General features: G+C 37.1%; 4 protein-coding genes across 5 annotated transcripts; 2 read left to right on the top strand and 2 right to left on the bottom strand.

The window, feature by feature from the left end:
* The first annotated feature begins 39 nt into the window (after positions 1-39).
* Positions 40-4,171, top strand: LOC128506615 (thiosulfate sulfurtransferase/rhodanese-like domain-containing protein 2). The gene is made up of 9 exons (XM_053477151.1): positions 40-445; positions 1,664-1,947; positions 2,030-2,138; positions 2,226-2,348; positions 2,433-2,538; positions 2,725-2,840; positions 2,922-3,080; positions 3,186-3,324; positions 3,474-4,171. Exons 1-9 carry the CDS (start codon positions 302-304, stop codon positions 3,701-3,703), a joined length of 1,410 nt encoding a protein of 469 aa, XP_053333126.1. The 5' UTR covers positions 40-301; the 3' UTR covers positions 3,704-4,171.
* Positions 4,172-4,201: 30 nt separating this feature from the next.
* atp6v0e1 (ATPase H+ transporting V0 subunit e1) lies at positions 4,202-7,110 on the bottom strand. The gene is made up of 4 exons (XM_053477163.1): positions 6,874-7,110; positions 6,259-6,306; positions 4,556-4,678; positions 4,202-4,461 (listed from the first exon to the last, which is right to left on the bottom strand). Exons 1-3 carry the CDS (start codon positions 6,975-6,977, stop codon positions 4,585-4,587), a joined length of 246 nt encoding a protein of 81 aa, XP_053333138.1. The 5' UTR covers positions 6,978-7,110; the 3' UTR covers positions 4,202-4,461; positions 4,556-4,584.
* Positions 7,111-8,123: 1,013 nt separating this feature from the next.
* Positions 8,124-13,114, bottom strand: rpl26 (ribosomal protein L26). Of its 2 annotated transcripts, none has more exons than XM_053489673.1 (4): positions 13,044-13,114; positions 12,172-12,344; positions 10,899-11,039; positions 8,124-8,313 (listed from the first exon to the last, which is right to left on the bottom strand). In XM_053489673.1, the coding sequence occupies exons 2-4, from the start codon at positions 12,337-12,339 to the stop codon at positions 8,185-8,187; spliced, it is 438 nt and encodes a 145-aa protein (XP_053345648.1). In that variant the 5' UTR covers positions 12,340-12,344; positions 13,044-13,114; the 3' UTR covers positions 8,124-8,184. The 2 variants fall into 2 exon arrangements, with proteins under 2 accessions (XP_053345648.1, XP_053345651.1); XM_053489676.1 differs by having other exon boundaries at positions 13,039-13,086.
* A 4,559-nt stretch (positions 13,115-17,673) lies between these two features.
* On the top strand, positions 17,674-20,009 carry LOC128516752 (interleukin-17B-like). The gene is made up of 3 exons (XM_053490590.1): positions 17,674-17,805; positions 17,966-18,285; positions 19,366-20,009. The coding sequence occupies exons 1-3, from the start codon at positions 17,785-17,787 to the stop codon at positions 19,601-19,603; spliced, it is 579 nt and encodes a 192-aa protein (XP_053346565.1). The 5' UTR covers positions 17,674-17,784; the 3' UTR covers positions 19,604-20,009.
* The last annotated feature ends 990 nt before the right edge of the window (positions 20,010-20,999 follow it).

Below are 20,999 nucleotides of genomic sequence, written 5' to 3'. Positions count from 1 at the left end.
AGAGGTAAGGAATGTCTAGTGCACTATACAAAGTGTAAAATGTGTTGCTTTACACCAGAGGTAGTGCACTGATGTAGGATGTTTGTGGATATTTGGGCTTGGTCTTTATTTTACTCCCCTCGAGCTGCATGGAGAAGTTTTAAATGACCAGGTTACCTGTTTAAACGTTTTAATGAATACACAGGGTTTAGATAAGGCCAAAGTCTTATATATCTAATAATGTTGTGTTTTATAGTGAGTTAATTAGCCTATACATGTGTTGTAACTCCTGTAAGCGCACTGGGTTCAGTTAACTGACAATATGATGGACGGGGAAGATTTGGAAGAAAGTGTTTTTATTCATTTGGACGTCGAGAGTCTTAATCCTCTGAGCATTAAACATGAGAAACGAGAGCAATCCGAGTTTTCCACCACTCGCAAATGCTACTCTTATTTAAAGAAGAAGGTATGTTGATTTATTTTATATGCAAATAATATTAATGATCAGGAGTGCCATTATACTGTATATTGTAAAGGATAAAAGTAATTTAGGTTTGTGTGTGTGTGGAATCTTTCCCCATGCTTGGTGGCTTTCCTTCTGTAATAAAGGTGTGTGCCCTGCAATGAATTGGCACCCTGTTCAAGATAAGCAGTATAGAAGAACCAGAAAACAAGAAGTATCAAATGTAGTAAACCTGTCAGTGATACCAGCATGTCAGAATGTTCCTGTTTTTTCTGTTGGTAATCCTAATAGTTTCCATTGGGTTGATTGTGGTTATGTTTTGTGTCTAATGTTTCGTACTTGCACCTTGCACTGGCATGTCTTCTACTATTCAACTCTCTTTCTCTCTGTAGTATTTATTATTCACGAATGAATAAATTTAAAAAGTCATAATTGCAGGACTGTATTTTGTAAAAGAAAAAAAGAAGAAGAAAAGGTTTTAATTTAAAGGTTTGGTTGTCAGGAAAAAAGGAGGGGGAGAAGCATTCCATGGAGCACCATTAAGTCCATTATTAAAATGGAAAGACTATAATAACGCCAAGGAGGTTTTCCAAAAGTCAGTGACTAGTAGTGACAGGAGTCAATAGGAAGTAGGTGATACGATATTATTACAATACATACAGTAGTCAAAATTTTGGATACTGGATTATATATTTTTTTTAAACCAATGAAATAAATATGGCATTAGGTGATTCAGTAACAACAGTCAGTTTTATTTTAAGACAATGTTCAGCTGCTCCGGAATAGCTCTTGCAAGAACAATATTTTCAAGTGCATTTGCAAAACTTTTAAAGCACAATGATGAAACTGGTTTTCAGACCATCCCAGCAAAAAAAAAGAAACAGCCTCAAAAATAACCAATTTACAGCACCTCACAAGCCTGTTTCTTATAGAATAGCTATGAAATCCATTTTGAATTTGTTGAAGACAGTGTTGAAAATAAAATATGGTTCTTTGGTCAGATGACACCCAAACAGACACTATTTTAATCCCCACAGTGAAAGCTGCTGGTGGTAGCATTACATTGAAATTTACCCTTGGCCCTCTTTATCCTGAGCTTTAACCCCAGGTTCAAGTCAAACAAAAGTTTATTCATCAACTGTACTTTATATATATTGACTTGAGTACTTCTGATAAAAATGTAAAGAAATGCCTCCTTATTGAACTTTTATGTTATTTCAGACCTTCGCAACATTTGTGGAGTCTAAAAGGACCCCGAAGTCTGAACTAAACACCTCATCGCTTTGGCTCTGTTGTGACGAAGCATTCTCAGACCCTTCGTCCATCCACAAGCACGTTTCCAATGTCCATGCGAACGAGATTGACGAGCTCACCAGTGCAGCACTGGATCAGACGCTAAGGCAAGCCAACGCTAATGGCTCCATACAAGACCACGAGAACAACTACGGGAATGCTCCCTTCTGGATGCCTGATAAAAGCCATGTTTCCGAGGACGAGCTTAGCGAGTAGGTTTTATTCTGCAGCTCTTGATCGTTACTGTCTGTACATGACTACATGCTTATGATGTGTCTGTATGATTGCTTGCAGAGGTCCAGGTGAAGTCATCTTGTATTATTGCTATTGTCAGATAAAAGAGCCTAGGATCATTTGTGACTGGCAGAATAAGCTGTGTTCAAAGCTTCGCCTCACCGGCAAGGTAAACAGTAGGCTTTTCTCTTTTTTTTTTAAGGTATTGCTGTGGTACTGTATGTCTTTCAATGCATGACATTTTGTTCTCGTGCAGGTACGCGTGGCCACAGAGGGCATTAATGGAACAGTTGGCGGAACAAAAACAGCCACGAGCCTTTACATCAAGGCAATGCTGGCACATCCCATATTCCAAGTAATGAAGGTGGAAGATTTTAAGGTAAACAAGAAAAAATGAGATTTATTCCCCATTGTAATGCAGTCTTCTAGAAAATGACTTATAATATATTTTTTTAATGTTCAGACCAGTGAAGGTGGTGCTAAGTGCTTTGGTGATCTTAAGGTTGGAGTGTATAAAGAAATCGTCCCCATGGGTGTGGATCCAGATATAATCTCCTACAAATTAGCAGGTAGAGAAAAATCAAGTTTTATTTTTAACATTTTATATTATTCCACCCTGGAATTGAATGCATCTTAATTGGGATTATTGCTATTTTCCATATAAATCACTTTCTTAACTAAACATGGAAAATAGGTGAAATCTAAGGACACCTTTATATTGTAGCTGATGTTAAGTGGAATTCTTTCACACATAGGAACACATCTGGACCCTCAAGAGTTCCACAAGGAGGTGGAGTCTCTCCTCAAAAATGGCTCCTCAAACAATGATACAATTTTGCTGGACTGTAGAAACTTCTATGAGAGCAAAATAGTAAGCCTGTTTTAATAAGAAATGTTAGTATTGCTATATAGTCTATTATGCACTGATTTATTTATCCTTTTTTTCCTTTAGGGTCAGTTTAAAAATTGCTTGGCGCCGGATATCCGAAAATTCAGCTACTTTCCTGACTACGTGGACAAGAACCTGGACCTGTTCCGCAATAAGAAGGTTCTGATGTACTGCACTGGGGGGATACGGTGTGAACGAGGGTCAGCATATCTCTGCTCGAAAGTGAGTTTAAATGAAAAGATCAAGTATTTAAAAGAATTCAAGTACAGTTTATAAGACTTGAGTGTGTTCTTATTAATAGTAAATAAGTGAGGTGTGTTTGTGCAGAACGTATGTAGGGAAGTTTACCAGCTGAAGGGCGGCATTCATAAGTACCTGGAGCAGTTTCCTGACGGGTTCTACCGCGGCAAGCTTTTTGTGTTTGATGAGCGTTACTCAATCGCCTTCAACAGTGACATCATCTCAGGTATTGTCTAACATCTCTTCCTTACACAAAATATCAAATTAAAAAAACACTAACCATGGATCTGTACCCTCAGCCATTGTATTATCCATATAGGTTTACAGTTACACACTGCAGGAAATAATCTGCTCCTGTCTCTCAATTTGCTACAGACTGTAGGTACTGCGGGACTCAGTGGGACAAGTATCAGCTCTGCTCTACTGATTTCTGCTGCCAGCTTGTTTTATCCTGCACATCTTGCAGACAGAAAGGCTTTACAGCCTGCTGCCCTGTGTGCCAAGCCAAAGAGCAGGTGGTCAGCAGCAGCCCGTCGAGTAGCCGTGTGCATAAAGAAGAGTGCGAGTGTACCCAATCCCGACCCAGAATCCCTAAAGACATTTAAGGATGAGCAAGACTCCTGTTGTCTGGCAGTACAGAAAATAAAGTTGTGTTTAGGAAAAGGCCTTTGTGAATGAATAGAAAGTTGTAGACAGAGTTTGATGCAGGGCCGGACAATATGACTATGACAATATCATGACAAAATATTTCCCATTCTTTTATTAATTTTTTAACAGTTATATTTTAGGAACAACCGATTTGATCACTTTTATAGTGAACCTTTTGAACCGCTAAACTTTTACAAAATAATAAAGTTACCACTAAAGTCAGTTTTTCACAGACTTGTTTTTTTTTGGTTGCAGTCTCTAACCAAGTCTATGCATTTTGATAAATGATGTGTCTTGGAAATGTCATGTGTCTTGAAATGTTTGTCATTTGAGAAAATCAAGTTGTTCTGCACAGTCACTATCTGTTTACTGCATTAAAGAACAATTTCTATATTTTTGACTTTTAAAACATCTCATTACATGAAGAATAATTAAACAAGCTCTGCTGGAACAAATTACATCATCTAAAGATCTTTATTCCACCTTTCAGTTACATAAATACAAAAAGATCATGTAAACACATTAACAGAACCACAAACAAGGACATGGGGTTTTGGCATTGGATAGAAACATAAAAACAACAGCAACAAAAAAATTTGTTCGGGTTGTACATTATTTCAATCAAAAGACGATTGAACTTCAGATCCAGGCACTGCAAGGATTCCATTTTTCTTTTGTGAGAAAATGAAAGGAATGTTTGTCCATATACACACATCTGCAGAGAAAAAAAAATAGCTTACTGTTAATTTACCAATTTGAACTGGTTATAAGTGTAACCTGAAAAAGCTAAGCTATGATAGCATGCTTACCCGTTAGACAAGGAGCATATGATTAAAAATTAATTCCAGTGATGATAGAGGTACCATATGGTGTCATTGCTGAGTGTGGGCCCAAGCAGCGGGTTCAGCTGGGCCAGAATAGCAATCAGCCAGCTAGAAAAACAGCAGACATGAGGTCAAAACAAATACATCACCTCCGCAACAACAGATCATTTAAAAAATACAAACTTCCTGTGTGGTATTACTACACACCTCATAGAACTGGGTGGAAAAAAACATCTCTTGATAAATTGTGTGAAATCTGGGAAAACCCATTGATGAGGAACAAGAGGCGGTAAGTGTATGTGCTGCCCCCATGTGGTAACTTTAATTCTTTAAAACATTTCTCTTCATCTAATTTTGTGAAGATGCTTTGATACAATGCCCATTGTTTAAAGCGCTATATAAATAAAATTGAATTGAATTAATGGGTTGGACGTTTTTCTGCTTATTTAACTTAAAACTCTAAATCAGGGGGCACAAATCCAAGTCCTGTAGGGCCAGCGTTCAGTACAGTTTGGTTATTTTTCTGTTCGCTTACTGGCAACTAATCTGTCAATTGCCAGGTTCAGTGAGGGTGTTTGTGAAATACAAACTCTGATGTACCTTGGACCTCCTGCAACAAATTTGTATGTTCCTGCTCTAAATGGTTACACTAATCAACTGAAGCATTTCTACTTTTAGAGTATAATAATAAAAAAGTATAATAGAGCTTACATCCCCTTTAAATATGAAATATGTATCATTTTGGGGTCTTTTTACCCTCTATATCTCATGATGTAATTGTAGTTAATTTATTTAAGATTTCAGAAATTTCATTTTACATCCACAAACTGTGATTCCATTTTTATAAATATCTAGGTAATATGGCTCATTTTACCTAATATTTTCTATGTAAATTACTTTGAATGGTTAAAAAGTGACAAATAGTGATCAATATTATTAACAATTGTAAAACTAACTGTTGTATCAAGAAGTACATTATTATGTATACCACAGTTAGTTCCGACCAAATAATTTTATTGGAGAATGGGCTTTTCATGAGTGCTGATAATGAACGGTAAGTGCACTAGGACGTTTAACCATATACATCACTCCATGTCCCATTAATTACACTGTCGTTCGCACACAAGTTTTTCATTTAACGCTATTTGATATTTTAAAATATAAAGTGAAACCAGCTCCATTGTTTATTCTACACCTTTTGGCTACATAGTACCGGTAAATGTTACTCTCTTCCCCCTGTTAATTACACGAATTGTTGGTCACTGCCTTATGTGTTGGATATGTGTCGGTGGAGCAAAATAACAAATGAATCATAATTTGAATAAACAAATGAATCATAATTTGTTAAAAAAAAAAAAAGGTGTTGTATGAAAACAACATCACACCCTTGGTCGTAAATATATATATATATATAAATTTTCACTTTAGACATTTTTATCATCCAGTACATGTGCCTTTCATTTCTGTTGTGGCCAAACAGGTCTTTTGGCTGCTGAATTGACCTGCCTGTGCTTTTTCTCTGTAATCAATATTATTGTAGAGCCTGTTACCCAAAGGCTACATCTGACTTTTAGCCAACCATGAACATAATTCTGTGAGAATTACATAGTTTGGAGGAATACTTGGGGTTAGAGAAGGAAGATATAACTGAAGGGACCCCTAGTCGCATGGATGAAAATCATACTTACAAGAGGTAGCAGCAAACTGCAGTTAGGACCAGCATAACCACAATAACCCTGGTAGATAAAAATATATATATATTAAAATAAAAGAATTCAACCAACATGTAAAATGAAATGCCATACTGAAGCTGGTTTCTCAAGTCATTTGACTGTCACGTGACTCCTGCTGCATAGCCTGTGCGTCATGATGAAGGAGCCTGTATGATTAATGTTTCCCTACATAAAGGTTCCACTTTTTTTGTTAACATTCGTTTATAGAAAAAAAATAGGTCTAGTTAATAACAGCTACAATCAGCTAATTTTTTAAGACAGTCACAGATCATTTGATCGTTCTTCTCTTCCTCACGTCCTCATGAACAATGTGTAAGAAATCTCACAGTGGAGCGAAGCCTCGTCACGTGACTGTCACCTCCTTAAGCGGATTGCTAACTTTGTTCAGAAGTAAGTTTAAGCCTAAAACAATATGTCAAATATATTGTATAAAGAGTTTAGATAAGTTATCAAGCGCCTGCCTAATTCATTTTACGTGTCACGTGTTCAGGAGAATTATAATAACTTATTTATAACTCCTAGTTTCAGGTTCAGACAGGATGATTAGCTCCGAAGCTAAAATCAACTCACCCTCTATTTGGTCCTTTAGGAATAAAACACGGCAACACTCCTCCAACAATGCCCCAAAACACCGTCATTACGATAATTGAGATTACAAAAGACGTTTCCGCCATTGTTTGCTTTCTTTAACCAAGTAGAAGGAGAGTAGTTTTAATGGAATAAGAAGCTCTGTAGCAGGTTTCACCAAACTTCCACAAACTTCACAACAGCAGCCAGTGTCGGTCACGTGACTCCAGGCGGTAGGTGGAGCCACTGTTGCTAACTGTTGTTACGCTTCTCTTTTTTAACTCTTACATTGAATATATTTTTATGTTCTTTTTACATCCTTGTACTTATGACATCCAAATGTAAATGCCCAGAAGCATCTGTAAGGTTTTTGTCCCCAATTATTTATTTATTCCTGCGTCCGTTGGAGCTGTTGCCACTAGTGAGGAGTCGTTTACGGACTCGGTTCTTTAAGTGTTTCGTTCGTGAGGAATCGGCTCATTAAGTATGTACCGGTTCTTTAAATAAGCGTCGTTTAAGCAAGGTTTAGATAGTTGGTTCTTGTGTTGGAACTGTGTGATTCACATAAGGGTCGACTCATGATGTATCGTTCACGAAGTCAGATTTTTGAATGAGTGTTATTTAATGAGAGGAGTCAGTTTTTAAAATGTTATTCAAGGAGGAGTCGGATCTGTGTGGAGTGATGTGTCGTCCACAGCTGCCGACTGATGGTGATGTGCATTTTGCGGAGGACACGTGTCTACCAGCAAGTATATGAGCTGTTCAGGGATTACTGTAGGGAATGCCGCTCACACAATTATTTTTCCACACTAAATGGCACATCTAATATAAAAATGTTAATACATCTACTTCAACTCTAAATTCACACTTCCCCTTTCCCAGTTCCCAGATTTTGCAATTGTGTAAAGCTATAATAAAACACCACATATTTTGGGTTTGTTCTACTCAAGTGCTGTAGATCAGCAGTGGTGGTTCCAGTTCTGGGACAACTGATCATGAGCTCAAACTCCACTTCAAAACAATCACTCAACAACAATGTACTAATTCTTTAATGTCAGATATTAACAAGCTAGTTTTGGCTGAGCATATATTGCATGTATTAGCAAATATTTCTACCTAGCTAGGAAATTAGTACATAAGTATAAAGGATCTCCGACTAATGAAATCAAACAAACTACTAAATTCACTAAAGCAGGTTAGTTAAAAAAATAATAAATTGTATGAATCACGCTACACACAATTTCCAACAAAAAAAAACCCCAGACAAAAAAACTTTTTTTACTCAGGTGTTTATTGTTAGCAAAAAGGTAATGTTCACTCTTGCATTTTCTCAATAGTCTCCTCCTTGTATTTGCCCTTATCCTTGCTCTCTTGCCGTGACTTGGCTTTGCGCTCCAGGATCTTCTTGCGATCCTTGTCCAGCTTTAGCCTGGTGATCACAACCTGTAAGCAGGAAAGAAGAGGAGCAGGCTTAGATTTGTAGTGTATACAAAAAATCTATCTGCCTAAAGCAAAATTGGACTAGAGAAGCTTAACATTAAGGATTACCACAAGCTGTCTATAGCAAACATTTTAGGAATGTTATCGATTCAAGAGCAAAAATGTTTCTTACAACCTTTATAGTTAACACAAATGCTTCTCTAGCCTTAAAACAAATTTTAACCTAAAAGCTTGGCATTGCCTTCCTTGCCTGAAGTAACAATGAACAAAAGAAACTGTGTTGCTAAGAAACTGCTGCAGTGTATAAAAACAGTGAATAAACACTTTTGTGGCCGAGTAAGAGCTTCTATAATATAAAGTACCATATGACAAAGTAAAGCAAACATCATCTAGATCTTTACCTCACAGCACTCAAAAAGGCCACTTCTATCTGGGCTGCAAAACAATTGCTACCACGTGCTTAATTTACCACAATATTGGCTACATTTCAGACATGGGCATATTCAAAAGTACTGCACGCTATACATGTGCATTTTAATCTCACACGCAGCCTATTTGCCCCGCCCCCTCAACAGTAAGTGCGATCACTTACAAATCCTCCCCCGCAAAGGGTCTTTAAATTTAATGATTTTTATCCAACTTGTTTTTAACACATTGCCATGGGGCTCTTGATAGTGCTGTTAACTCTGGTCATAACAAAAAACATTTTTAATTCAGCTGAGCCTTTAGAATCGGTAATCGACTCCACCCGAGCTTGATGCCTTTTAAAAAGGAAACAAATATCACCTTTACTTGTGCATAAACACTAAATAAAAATAAATAAAAAGCACCCCACAGAAAGTACAGGAGTTTAGAAAAAAGCTGTCCTCTCAGGGTCATTTCCAAACTAAAAGCAGCTTCCCTTCCACAAGGTGTGCTCTCCACTAATGAAAACTAAACACATTAGTGTGGTGTGTAGGGCTCCTTACTGATTAAATAAATATCTATTAGATCAGTGGTTCCCCTTCCCTGGTCACGAAGAACCCCGTCAGTGCCCTAAACATTTTAGTGTTTCTCTGCTCCAACACACCCACGTCTGGTTATTAGCTGAATAGTTAAATCATGTGTGCTGGGAGCAGAGAAAAGCAGAACTAGGGGTCCCCAGGACTAGGGTTGGGAACCACTGTACTAAATTACACAGACACATCCAAGACCTCATTTACTCCTAAATGTTGTGTGCATTGGATTTGTGCACTTAGTCTTCTTTAACGACATCTGTAACTCGTAACATTAACTTATTTTATTTCTATTTACGGGACTCCTTGCATAAATAAATAACCCTTTTCCACATACTTAATTTGACTTCATCACCTAAAAGCCTACCTGAAAACATTTGAGACAAGCTGTGTATGTTTCTTATTTAAATTTTCTGCCGTGTTTCTAAGCTGTGAGCTGACATTTGTATGTACGAGAATACTTGTACTAATGTAAAACACCCACAAGAGTATAAACACACAAAACCACACTGTCAGCAGGTTTTAAGCCTTAAAAAAAGAAAAAGAAAAAAACAATAAGCCTTTATATTCTAGTGACATTGGTTAATGTGTTTTGTCTTTAAAATCAGACTAGAATATTATACAAGCATGTGATTTGAGACATAGCTTAAGTTTGTTTAGTCTGAAGATGTCCTTACTTGCACAGGCATGGCACTACACACACACATTGGGCTACTTTTTTGAGGGACACAATTAACACAGCAGACTGAACACAAGATGTGCACAGTTGTCCAAAAAGTGGAACCCTGGTCTAAAGCCACATCTTATAATGCTTTGAGAGTGGTTTTAGTTATTAAACAGGATGTAGAGAAAAGGATGTGTTTACACCAACGCTAAAAATTTTTGCGCATTAAACGCATCTTGAATGCATTTATGTGAATACACACAATCCAAATATCTCAAAATTGAACATGCATGGAACACTAAAGCCTAAACATCTTTAAAGTCTAATACTGCCAAAAATTCACTCTAAGGGCGTTTTTACATTAGGGCCCCAGGATTGATTCCAAGGGGGATCAAACACTTGACCCTAAAGTCTGGTTCATTTTGATGAACACAATTGTCCCATGATCGGGAACCGTGCCAGATTCCGCTTGAAGAGGTGCTCTCGGTCACCGATTTAGACACAAAAGCCAATCATACCTGCGCACGAAAGTAGATTGCAGTTTAGACGCATTGTCAGTGCTGTCTCCTATAAAATCTGTCCTCAAAAAGCACGCACCAATCTCATCCTTTAACCTACGCAGCCATAGCTGATAAAGTAGTAAGGCATGTGAGTGTGTTGCTTTTGACAGTTTCTCCAAAATATCAACATCAGGCATAGCGCGGAAGTTAACCCTTCCCTACTCTCTTCTTCTTGTGCATCATGGCAACTTAAACCAAGTAGGTACATTCTGCCACCTGCTCCATCAGTGAATGTAAATGCGCAAGCAAAAAAAAAAAATGTAAATGCTGCCCAGCCGAGGGAAAAGCAAGAAATCATTCCTGGGCATCGTACAAACCAATCATGCCTAATGTAAAAACACCCTAAATGAAAACCCTTGTGTCTCCTACCTTGCTAGGGTGGATGCCAACATGGACAGTGGTTCCATTGGCCTTTTCACGCTGCACGCGCTCAATGTAGATAACATATTTCTTCCTGTATACCTGGACAACTTTGCCAATCTGCTGGCCTTTGTAGTGTCCCCGAACCACCTGTTGATTAAAGCAGAAACAAACATCAATACTGCTGTCGAATACACAATCAATTCTACCACACACTGAGGTAGGAATAAATATTTTTATGCAAAATTTCAAATATGAATGCAAGTATAAAAGTAAAATAGTGTAAAATGTGTCCTATACTGTTACCCATCCCAAAATTCTTAGACGTTATGCCATTAAAAATGTCAAGATGACCAGAAACCACTAAATAGAAGTCTGAATTATAGCATGTCCAACACAAGACAGCATATGACTTCTTTTTACTGGCCAGTTGATCGACACTGATTGAACCTGGTTTTAGACTGACATCTTACATTTTGTCACTCTGTACCAGACCACAAAATCTTTGCTCAAATTCATGCAAGAGATTGTGCTGCATAATGTTCTCCATTGTCCCATTTCACCCATCAACAACAGCATTATGGCCAGACAACCAATATTGAGGAGATCCCACCTTTCGCCACCATATCAGCCCCAACGAGGCATGGACTCCAAAAGAATCCTAAAGATGTACTGTAGAACTTAGGACCAAATCAGTAGCAGATGCTTGCGAGGTGGGGTATCCATGGATCAAACTTTTTTCATTTTTAACACATCCAACAGATACTTGATTGTATTGAGATCTGCACAATTTGCAGGCCAAGGCAACACTTCAAACTTCTTCTTGTGTTCATCAAACCATTTGTGTCAGGGCAAACTAACCTGCTAAAAGAGGCCAAAGCCACCAGGAATACTGGTTCTATGAAAGGATGTACTTGGTCAGCAGGAATGTTTAGATGGTAGATGTCAAAGTAACATTCATATGAATGCCTCCGCCAACGTGACGTCTTTTTAAAGTGCATCCTGGTGCTATCTATTCCCCAGGTAAGTGACACACGCACTTGATCATCCACATAATGGGAACATGATTCATCAGACCAGACCACCTTTTATTGCTCCATGGTGAAGTCAGCATTAACCTGTCAGTTGTCAATGTTACGGTTGTTTGGTGGGTATGATAAAAATTTTACCAAACAAAACTACAATTAAAGACTGGTCTTACACCAGACAGCGCAAGCTGGGTTTGAGCATAAAATGGGATCATGAGACAGGACAATATCCCCCCAGTGCAAACAGGACTTACCTGGACCTCATCGTCCTTCCGGATAGGCATGGACCTTACGCTGTATTTCTGGCGGAGCTCTTTGGACAGAGGTGAAGACATTATCTTCCTGCGGATGTGTGACGGGGCATTGAAGTGCCTCTTGCGGTTCTTACGCCGGGAGGAGGTCACAAACGGATTGATCTTCATGATGGCTGTGGATGACAAAAAAGATGACCAGTCAGTCCACTAACACAAAGCACAACAAAGCTTTATATATATATATATATATATATATATACACACACACACATACACACTGTGCACCTGGGACATCACTTTTGGAGACACTAACTGCTGCTCAAACTGTGCATCAAGTTTTTAGTAACCAAAACATAAAATAACTTCATTGGCAGCATAAACACATCCTAAATTATCAAAACTCTTAAAAGTAAAAAGAGTAAATAAATAAAATAAGCTGACTAGTTAACTCATGTCACCATGCGAGATCATTTAGTTGCCATAACAAGAGAACGTGAAGAGTAGCCGTCAGCTACAAGAAGCGTTTTATTAACACCAATAACATATTAAATATAACCAAACCACTATTTCACTTCCTATATGAACACACTAACTATCGATATAATCTGTGCGTTCTCACTAAAGTCAAAACATCTGGCTATACATTCATCTACACACAGCGGTGTCAGAATGCTAAGCATCGCTATGCTAGGTCGTCCTTTCGGCGTGTAAATTGGTGTGTTTGCGTGAATCTTATTGACAAATATCACTGTTTTATGAACATTTATAACATCCTCTATCACCGAACAGGGATTTGGATCTTTTACACAGTTAAATGGCGCGGATGGACAAAGATAGAACTTTTACAGATTCACCAACAGCGCTTACCCTACCGATTATTCCGCTATGGCCGCCGGAAAAGAGGCTGCAGTTCTACTTCCGCTCGAATTAGTCGAGGCGCAAATATCGCGAGAACTGAGCTCATAAGCGGGATTAGAAAGTGCGCGATCTAGTGGTGACTATGAATGTGACTACTGTGGATTTGCAAACCGTATATACAGTACAATGTTAATATATGCTATAATATATAATTATATTATATTATAATAATTTAAATAATTGTGATAATTGTATTGGATAAGAATTCTTACAAGACTATTATTCTTCAAACATAATCACAACTAACCTAACACAATACAGATGTCCTACAGGTTTTCTCAAAGCTCAGAGAAAATTCACAAGGTAATCAACAGTTTTAATTACGTTTAACTTTATTTACCAATATCAGTTCCATAACTGCTTTTTATTTATAAAAAATATACATAAACATATATTTATAAACATATATATTTTTATAAATGTTTCCGTGTGGGCTGATTTGTATTTTCAAAATGCCTGTAGTGTATACATTTGAGTGAGTGTAAAAATCTCACTCATCGTCTATACTGTTTTATCTTGTATACAGGGTTGCAGTGGCCAATCCCAGGAGACTTAGGGCACGAGGCAGGGTACATTGTGTATGGGGTTCCAATCCATCGCAGGGCAACACACACACACACACACATACACACACTCATTCACACACTATGGGCAATTTGGGAACATCAATTAGTCTAATTTGCATGCCTTTGGACTATAGGGGGTAGAACCACCAGAGAAACCCCCTGAATGTACATCTGAATCAACTTGGCACAGGTTTCATACTGTACTTGTACTATATTTATAATGTGGCTGCAACTTTTTACCAAGCGTATATGTACTTAACCCAGTTCCAGTAAATTAATGTCTTTTTTACTTGATCAATTGATTTGACCCCTTCTGAAATGGCAACTGTTTTTGGCCAGGCAGTGAGTACACACACACACACACACACACACACATATATATATATATATATATATATATATATATATATAAAACAGCCTTAAAAAAGGGGCCACCAAAGTGGTCAAACAGTAGTTCCAGCATTTACTTTTTCCGCAATTTCTTCTACAAACACTCTTTTTTGACCAAATGGGCTACGCTTCACTTTTCACACACACACACACATACACACACTCAGTGAGCCTTGGGCCCTCGTGATACTGTCACTGCTTCACTATATGTTCTTACTCACCCCTCAAAATCTGCTGTTTTGGAGATGCAACCAAATCATCTAACCATCACCATCTGGGCCTTATGATCCTAAAGCTTGCTCATTTTTTCACTATTTGATAGATGCCATTGTAACAAGATAATCAATATTATTCACTATTCATTATTAACTTTATAGAACATCACTAATACTAAAATAAGATATTTTGTTACAATGACATGACATTATGTTAAAACCAAACAATTTAAAGAGTCATCATCTTAATAATTACATTACTTAAAATATTTTTTGGTTTGTTTTAAAATACACACACAGCTAAAAATTGTGAAAAAATGTATCAACCTGCCACATATTTTGTAATATATCTTACAAATTGGTTTCAAAAGTACCACACAAAGTGTTACTTTATTTAAGTGTAAAGTATTCCGGTCTTAAAATTTACATTTATTTCGGAAGACAATACAGCTTTTGATAAATTCAACTTCTTCTCATGCACCCTTTTCTATTGCCTGACCTCATAAATCATGTGAACTACAAAAAGGTTGCCTTTCACATATCAGACAGCTGAATGAAATAATGTTGCCTTTCATAAATCTGAATTTCGGACACAACATCAACTATTATGCTAGAAATATGAGACACTTAAAACAATTAAACACATGAAGGGAGCGGATGTGTGTGCTTTGTTCCAAGTCAATAAAAAGACTCAGGTGGTAATAAGGTATAAGATGTCTCATCCTAGAGTTTTTGAAAAACCTGTCAAAAGACACTCTGCTCTTAAACCACAGACCGAATAAACCTCGAGTGCAAGAGTAAATTTCAATGGAGGAGAGATTGGAAGCATATTCTTTTGTTTTATGAGGAATAAATAAAGCTTTTGGGTTTCCAGGTGGGTTTTAAAAACATGGCATATAGACAATTGTGACTTTCAAAAAAAATTGAAGTTGAATATTGCTTCTATTGCAGTATAAGTGAATACCTTTATCAGTGGTGTTAATTCCAGAATTTATTATTCAGAATGTTTTGCTTATAATTTTTGCAAGAATGGACCAATCCTGTTTTATTAAAAAATAAATCACTTCTAAAAGGAATGAAAGAGCAAGGCCAGGTTTTTTTCTTATACAGTTTTAGCAGGTCCGGGGCATTCAGGTGTGTGTCTACATCATGCCAGGAAAAGAGAACATCAGCCATGATCTTAAAGAAGCAAATGTTGTTGCTCATCAATCCGCAAACAGTTATAATGCTCTCTCTAAGCAATTTAAAATGTACCAGTGTACTGTACTGTGAAAATGATAGTTTGAAAAATTGTTAAATATAAAGCTTTCAAGACAGTTGCCAATCTTCCAACAAATAGTTGTCCCAGAAAGTTAAGTCCAAGGTCAAGTCAGACTGTTACAAATAAACAAGATTGATATCATATGACCTATGCCTCTGTAAGCATATTAAGTGTTTATGTTGATGACAATATAATCAGAAAAAAGACTGAACCACAATGGCTTTTATAAAAGAGTGGCTAGGGGAAAAAAACTGTCTCTCTAAATTAAACATGGCTGCATCTGAACATTGCATCTGACCTAGCCACAAAAGTTTTAGAACTATATCCTTGGAACTGATGACACCATGTATATAAAAATACATTTGAGACAAATCTAAAGCCCCCTGGTGAGCAACTTAAGCTGGACTAAGATTGGGTCATGCAACAGGACAGTGATCTCAAGCACACATCAAATTGACATCTGAATGACTAAATAATAATAAAAAAAAGTCTAGTCCTCATGTCACTGCTGTGGTGGGATGTTAAAAAAGCAGAGAATAACCCAATGTCCTCCAACATTAGTGATCTGAAGCACTGAGATAAAAAAGTGTGGGAAAATTGACGTAAGGGACCGATAAAAAAAAAAAAAAATTACTTTAAGTTATTGTTTCTAAAGTTGTTTACTGAATTACAGGATGTGTTTGTTTTTCCTATTTTCTAAATTTTGGTCTACTCTTATAGAAAACATTACTGTACATATTGAAATATATTAATAATAATAATTTACTACATGACCTTCCAAGAGGTGTAACATGAAGAGGAATGTAGAAGTATGCATACATGATATCTCCTATGAAATGATTCGATTAATGTAGCACATTTCTTTATTTTCTTTATATTTTGCTTGCATTATTTATTTATTTATTTATTTTGATAATGTTTTGCACAATGGAATTTTTGCTTATATATTTTTGTGGTAAATTATCATTCTTAAAGATTGCACAATACTTACGCACTTACTCAATGATTTCTAAGATAGCAACATTCGGTACTAAAAATACCAGACTATAATAACTTATTTGTAGTTGTTTTCCTTTTTTTTAATTAAGATATCTAATTCCTTTTACTTATTCGGATTATAAATATTTTTGCAACTCCTTAAGCTGCTGCTTTTATGTTTTCAAGCTCCTTTGCGTGGCATTATGGAACAATCCTATATTTTTTATTTCATATAAAACCCATCACAGGTTTATTGTGATAAATACTATGGACATTATGTAGCATATTTAGACTGTTTCCTTTGTTATTCACAAGAATAAGTAGGCTATATTATATATTTTGTTTCTCTCTAAGTTCTATTACAGGGCCATTTTTTTTTTTTTTTTTTTTTACAGCTGAGTGTTTACCACACTTAAAAACTCTTTTGAAGCGGAAGTCTCGCTAATGAATTGCCCTAACCTGCCTCAAAAACAGGTGTTCTTTCTTTGGTCATCTCAATAGGATCCATTGAAAAGAAGCACATGCCAATAAAAGAGGATCAAAGACAAAACCTTGGATGGCTCATGTACGTAGCGGCAGGCAATGTTCTATAAGAGAGAGTTCCCAGAGTACATCTATAGACCTTCAAAGTACTGTTTGTTTGCTTTGTGGTAACAGGGCTTAAGAACTTCCTGAAAAAGAAATAAAGGGCGTATTTAAGTAAGAAAGAGGCAAAGCAGACAAGGAGAACACAATAAGACACAAAGTAGTGATGATTCAATATTTCTTGCCCACTTAGATAGCATATAATGCCCTACTCTGTTTTTAAACTTTGTTTGATATTTTTAGTCCATAACTTGACAACAAGTTGCTTCGAACCAGTACAAGCAAGTATAGTCCAGAAAAAGCTGCAAATTATTTGAATTTGATTGAATGATTGATATATTTTCATGCTTCCGGTTCTGATATTCTTCCCATGCTGATCAGCTTGTACTCACTGGAGGAGCATATTGATAAGTAAAGGTGGGCACAAGGGTCCTTAGGGTATTAGTACTGTGAGCTGCAGTTTTAAAACCAGTCCTGTTCTGTATTGTGTTGATTTCCTCATATTTACAGCAGTGGTGTAGTGTGTACTCATTGACCGCACGCTCATTTGGCTCCACCCTCAGCTGCCCAACACAGGTGTGTCCTCACCTGTTGACAAAACCTGGTATGTAGTCACACGCATGCTGATTGCGCCAAAAGGTGTTTAATACATGGTCGAGCACGTGTGCCAAATGTAATCGCAGCGACCTGAGTGGAAACCATGGGCAGATTTTGGAACGAGGTGAGTCGCAATCAGTAGCGTTTCTGGTTTGATCATTTCCAATCCATTTATGGCACTTGTTTAAAGAAAGTCTTTACTTATAACAACGTGTTTATAACTAATACTCAATGTTATACTCTCTCTCACGCACACACACACACACACACACGCACACATCCAGCTGTTAATGGTCCTGATGCTGGCGGATGTTTTGGTCATGGCGTTGGCGCGCAAAGAAGCCAAAGCGCGGAGGCGCAAAGTGGAGGACCAGCAGGACGCGCAGCCGCAGCGCAACGCCACTTCTTTCCAGATTCCCCTCGACCCCATACTGACCGGGGACCACACAGCCGAAACTGGAGAACACGAGGTGGACTTCGATAAGGCCATAGATGACATGGTGTCCCAGGTGAGGAACAACCCGGCTTTGTCCAAAAGCAAATGCGTGGTGGACCGCCACCTGTGGATGTCCAACAGTCGGAGCCTCTCCCCGTGGTCATACAGGTGAATTTTTGTATTTTTGTATTTTATTTTTTCCCCTAGTACCTCATGATTAAACGGTCCACACGACCAGTTAAGGACATTAGCGAAATGATTAATTAGATTGTAATTCTTAAAAAAAAAAAAATTCTATACGGATGCGTGCAAACGTTTTGCTTTTACGCTGTGCAAGTAATTTTACTAATAAATGCCATAATAAGGCACTTTCACGGATATTCCTTAGTGTATAATTAGTTAGGCTATTAATAGTGTGAACATTAATAGTGAGCTTCTAACTGTGCATTTTTTTTTTCAGAATGTAATTGAAAAAAAAAAGATGTTCAGTACAAATCGTGTGTTCTTGTCACATTGTGTGTGTGTATGTGTGTGTGTGTGAGTGTGTACGCATTTGCTTTTATTTTGACTCTTAAACAATCAAAGGCATTTCAGTGATCTCTACTTAAAAAGTTGATAATCCAGCCTGTTGACAAACTTTGACATTTTTTCTTCCGGAATTTTAGTTGATCTTTCCTTTTTATCTTTTTTTCTGCACTCTGTAATGAAAGACATTTAGCTGGTGTGGTGCATCTCGTTTAAGTGTATCTCGTCTGATTATTTTAGCAAATATCTTTTATCTGGAAATGTGCATATGTGGTATGAAATCTTTCCAAGTCGAAACATTAAGATTTGTATCTTTTTCAGCGTATGTTTCCACGTGAGAGAAACATTAAATGTGAAACGAATAAAGGTGCACCACAACAGCAACAACAAGAAACGATACATTGTAATACAGTGTAGATAAGTTGTAAAATAAAGATAATTTTTTTAAAGAATGGTTCAGAAACGTTTGCACGCAGTTCCTATTAATGGGATACAAAATGAGAAGATACAGCATCATAAAAGTAACTGTAAACTTCACAGCAAAGTGATACCAGTTTGAATACCTGTTTGCATGCATGCTTTACTTTCTAAAAAAAAAAAAAAAAACGTGCGTAACTTATAGGGTATGTTATACCCACATCCTGTATCTAACTGCATCAACATCTGATAGAGAAGTAATAAGTTTTCGTTCTTTGTCCGCTCCACCCTGTCCTGCTGCAACAGGATCAATCACGATGAGAACCGCAGGCCTGTCGACATCCCGGAGGCCAAGTGCGCATGCGCGGGCTGCATTAACCCGTTCACCATGCAGGAGGACCGCTCCATGACGAGCGTGCTCATCTACGCCAAGATCCCGGTGCGGCGGCTGCAGTGTCCCCGCAAGAAGAAGAAGAAGTGCGTGCCGCGTTACCGCACCGTGGTGGAGAGCATCGCCGTGGGCTGCACGTGCATAGCAGGCTGACCAATGCAAGCTCATGAACTCGCCATCTGGTCACGTGTTTTTATAGTTTTTTTTACTGCTGTTCCTATACACGTCCAGAGTCAAGTTGCAGAACCTGACCTAAAGAGAAACACAGACCAACTACGCTAACTATTTTGTCACAACTGAGTATTGTTTTTTCTTCTTCTTTATATTAGCCTTGTTATTATTAACCATCTAGTATGCAGCATGTAGCAACTTGTTATACAGTTAAACCAATTTTTTCATTCTTCATTTTAAACAGTGACTTACTGATGTAACATAAAATTTACTCTCTCTTTTTTTTCTATTGGTTTCTCTTTAGGCCACAAGGCAAAATACAACTGTATTGTGTTCTATTTCTTCTCTTGTTGAATGCATAGATAAAGGTTTGTTTATTTTTTTTAAAGGTATCACATGTGAGCATATGTGAAACCAATATTTTTATAGTCACCTTGCTGCTTTTTCCCTTTATGTTGTTGCTTAAACATTATGATGTGCAAATGCCTCATGAGGACTATTACTTTGCTCTACTGTAAAAATTATTAATAATAATAATAATAATGCATGCATTTATTACTGACACAGAATGTAGGGTTAGAGACACTAAAAGATACAAAAAAAGTTACTTGAATACATTAACAAATAAAATTTTTCAAACAAAAACGTTTCATTTTGTAATGTAAACTCATTCTCTATACAACTTATCCTGTACAGGGTCGCAGGAAGCCTGGAGTTAATTCCAGGGAACTTAAGGCACGGGGGTTGTACTGTAAATTGTGGTTTCAATATATTTTGCTTATTCATGTGTTCATTAATGTATTTATAATATCAAATATTAATGTCACACTGCCTCATTATTACCACTGAGTGAGAGTTTCTCGTAGATGGAATTTGTGCCTTGTCATCCCTGTGCTTCGTGGGTTTCATCCTGGTACTCCAGTTTTCTCCCACAGTCCAAAGACATGAAGATTAGGCTAACTGGCATTCCCAAATTGCCTGTATTGTGTGAATGGCTTGATGGTCATACATTTAAGTTCTTTCTAAAATGCTATATTTCCCTACAACACTAAAGCTACAAAAGACGTCAACATAGATCAACTTGCGACTTATGTGAACAATCACAAACGTTACCTGTGTTGAATGGACCACTTCCTAGTTTCCAAAAGTACAGCAATGCAAAGAACATCCTTTAATGTCATCGCACTACATTTCCAAATACTATTACCTTTAAGATACTTTGAGAAACAGGTTCCTGACCATAACAATAAATAATAATTAACTATAGTGTCACCCTTTAAAAACATTATGCTGATTAGGAAATAAGTTATAATTCAATATAAAACATAGATTTAACATAAACATTACTTAAAACTTATCAAAGCTAGTAGCCTAAATC

Source organism: Clarias gariepinus, chromosome 2, assembly GCF_024256425.1.
Source record: "Clarias gariepinus isolate MV-2021 ecotype Netherlands chromosome 2, CGAR_prim_01v2, whole genome shotgun sequence".
Classification (NCBI taxonomy): domain Eukaryota; kingdom Metazoa; phylum Chordata; class Actinopteri; order Siluriformes; family Clariidae; genus Clarias; species Clarias gariepinus.
The sequence above is the reverse complement of the archived record's forward strand: the minus strand, read 5'-3'. Positions and strand labels throughout refer to the sequence as shown.

Excerpts from the sequence above, each read along its gene's own strand:
- atp6v0e1 (XM_053477163.1), bottom strand. The coding sequence starts at position 6,977 with ATGGCGGAAACGTCTTTTGTAATCTCAATTATCGTAATGACGGTGTTT. Across the intron at positions 6,307-6,873 it reads CCTAAAGGACCAAATAGAGG|GGTTATTGTGGTTATGCTGG; the intron begins GTGAGTTGATTT and ends TTTATCTACCAG. Across the intron at positions 4,679-6,258 it reads GCAGTTTGCTGCTACCTCTT|CTGGCTGATTGCTATTCTGG; the intron begins GTAAGTATGATT and ends CTGTTTTTCTAG.
- LOC128516752 (XM_053490590.1), top strand. The coding sequence starts at position 17,785 with ATGGGCAGATTTTGGAACGAG. Across the intron at positions 17,806-17,965 it reads TGGGCAGATTTTGGAACGAG|CTGTTAATGGTCCTGATGCT; the intron begins GTGAGTCGCAAT and ends GCACACATCCAG. Across the intron at positions 18,286-19,365 it reads CTCTCCCCGTGGTCATACAG|GATCAATCACGATGAGAACC; the intron begins GTGAATTTTTGT and ends CTGCTGCAACAG.
- LOC128506615 (XM_053477151.1), top strand. The coding sequence starts at position 302 with ATGATGGACGGGGAAGATTTGGAAGAAAGTGTTTTTATTCATTTGGAC. Across the intron at positions 446-1,663 it reads ACTCTTATTTAAAGAAGAAG|ACCTTCGCAACATTTGTGGA; the intron begins GTATGTTGATTT and ends ATGTTATTTCAG. Across the intron at positions 2,139-2,225 it reads AGCTTCGCCTCACCGGCAAG|GTACGCGTGGCCACAGAGGG; the intron begins GTAAACAGTAGG and ends GTTCTCGTGCAG.
- rpl26 (XM_053489673.1), bottom strand. The coding sequence starts at position 12,339 with ATGAAGATCAATCCGTTTGTGACCTCCTCCCGGCGTAAGAACCGCAAG. Across the intron at positions 11,040-12,171 it reads GGAAGGACGATGAGGTCCAG|GTGGTTCGGGGACACTACAA; the intron begins GTAAGTCCTGTT and ends TTTAATCAACAG. Across the intron at positions 8,314-10,898 it reads TTGGCATCCACCCTAGCAAG|GTTGTGATCACCAGGCTAAA; the intron begins GTAGGAGACACA and ends TCCTGCTTACAG.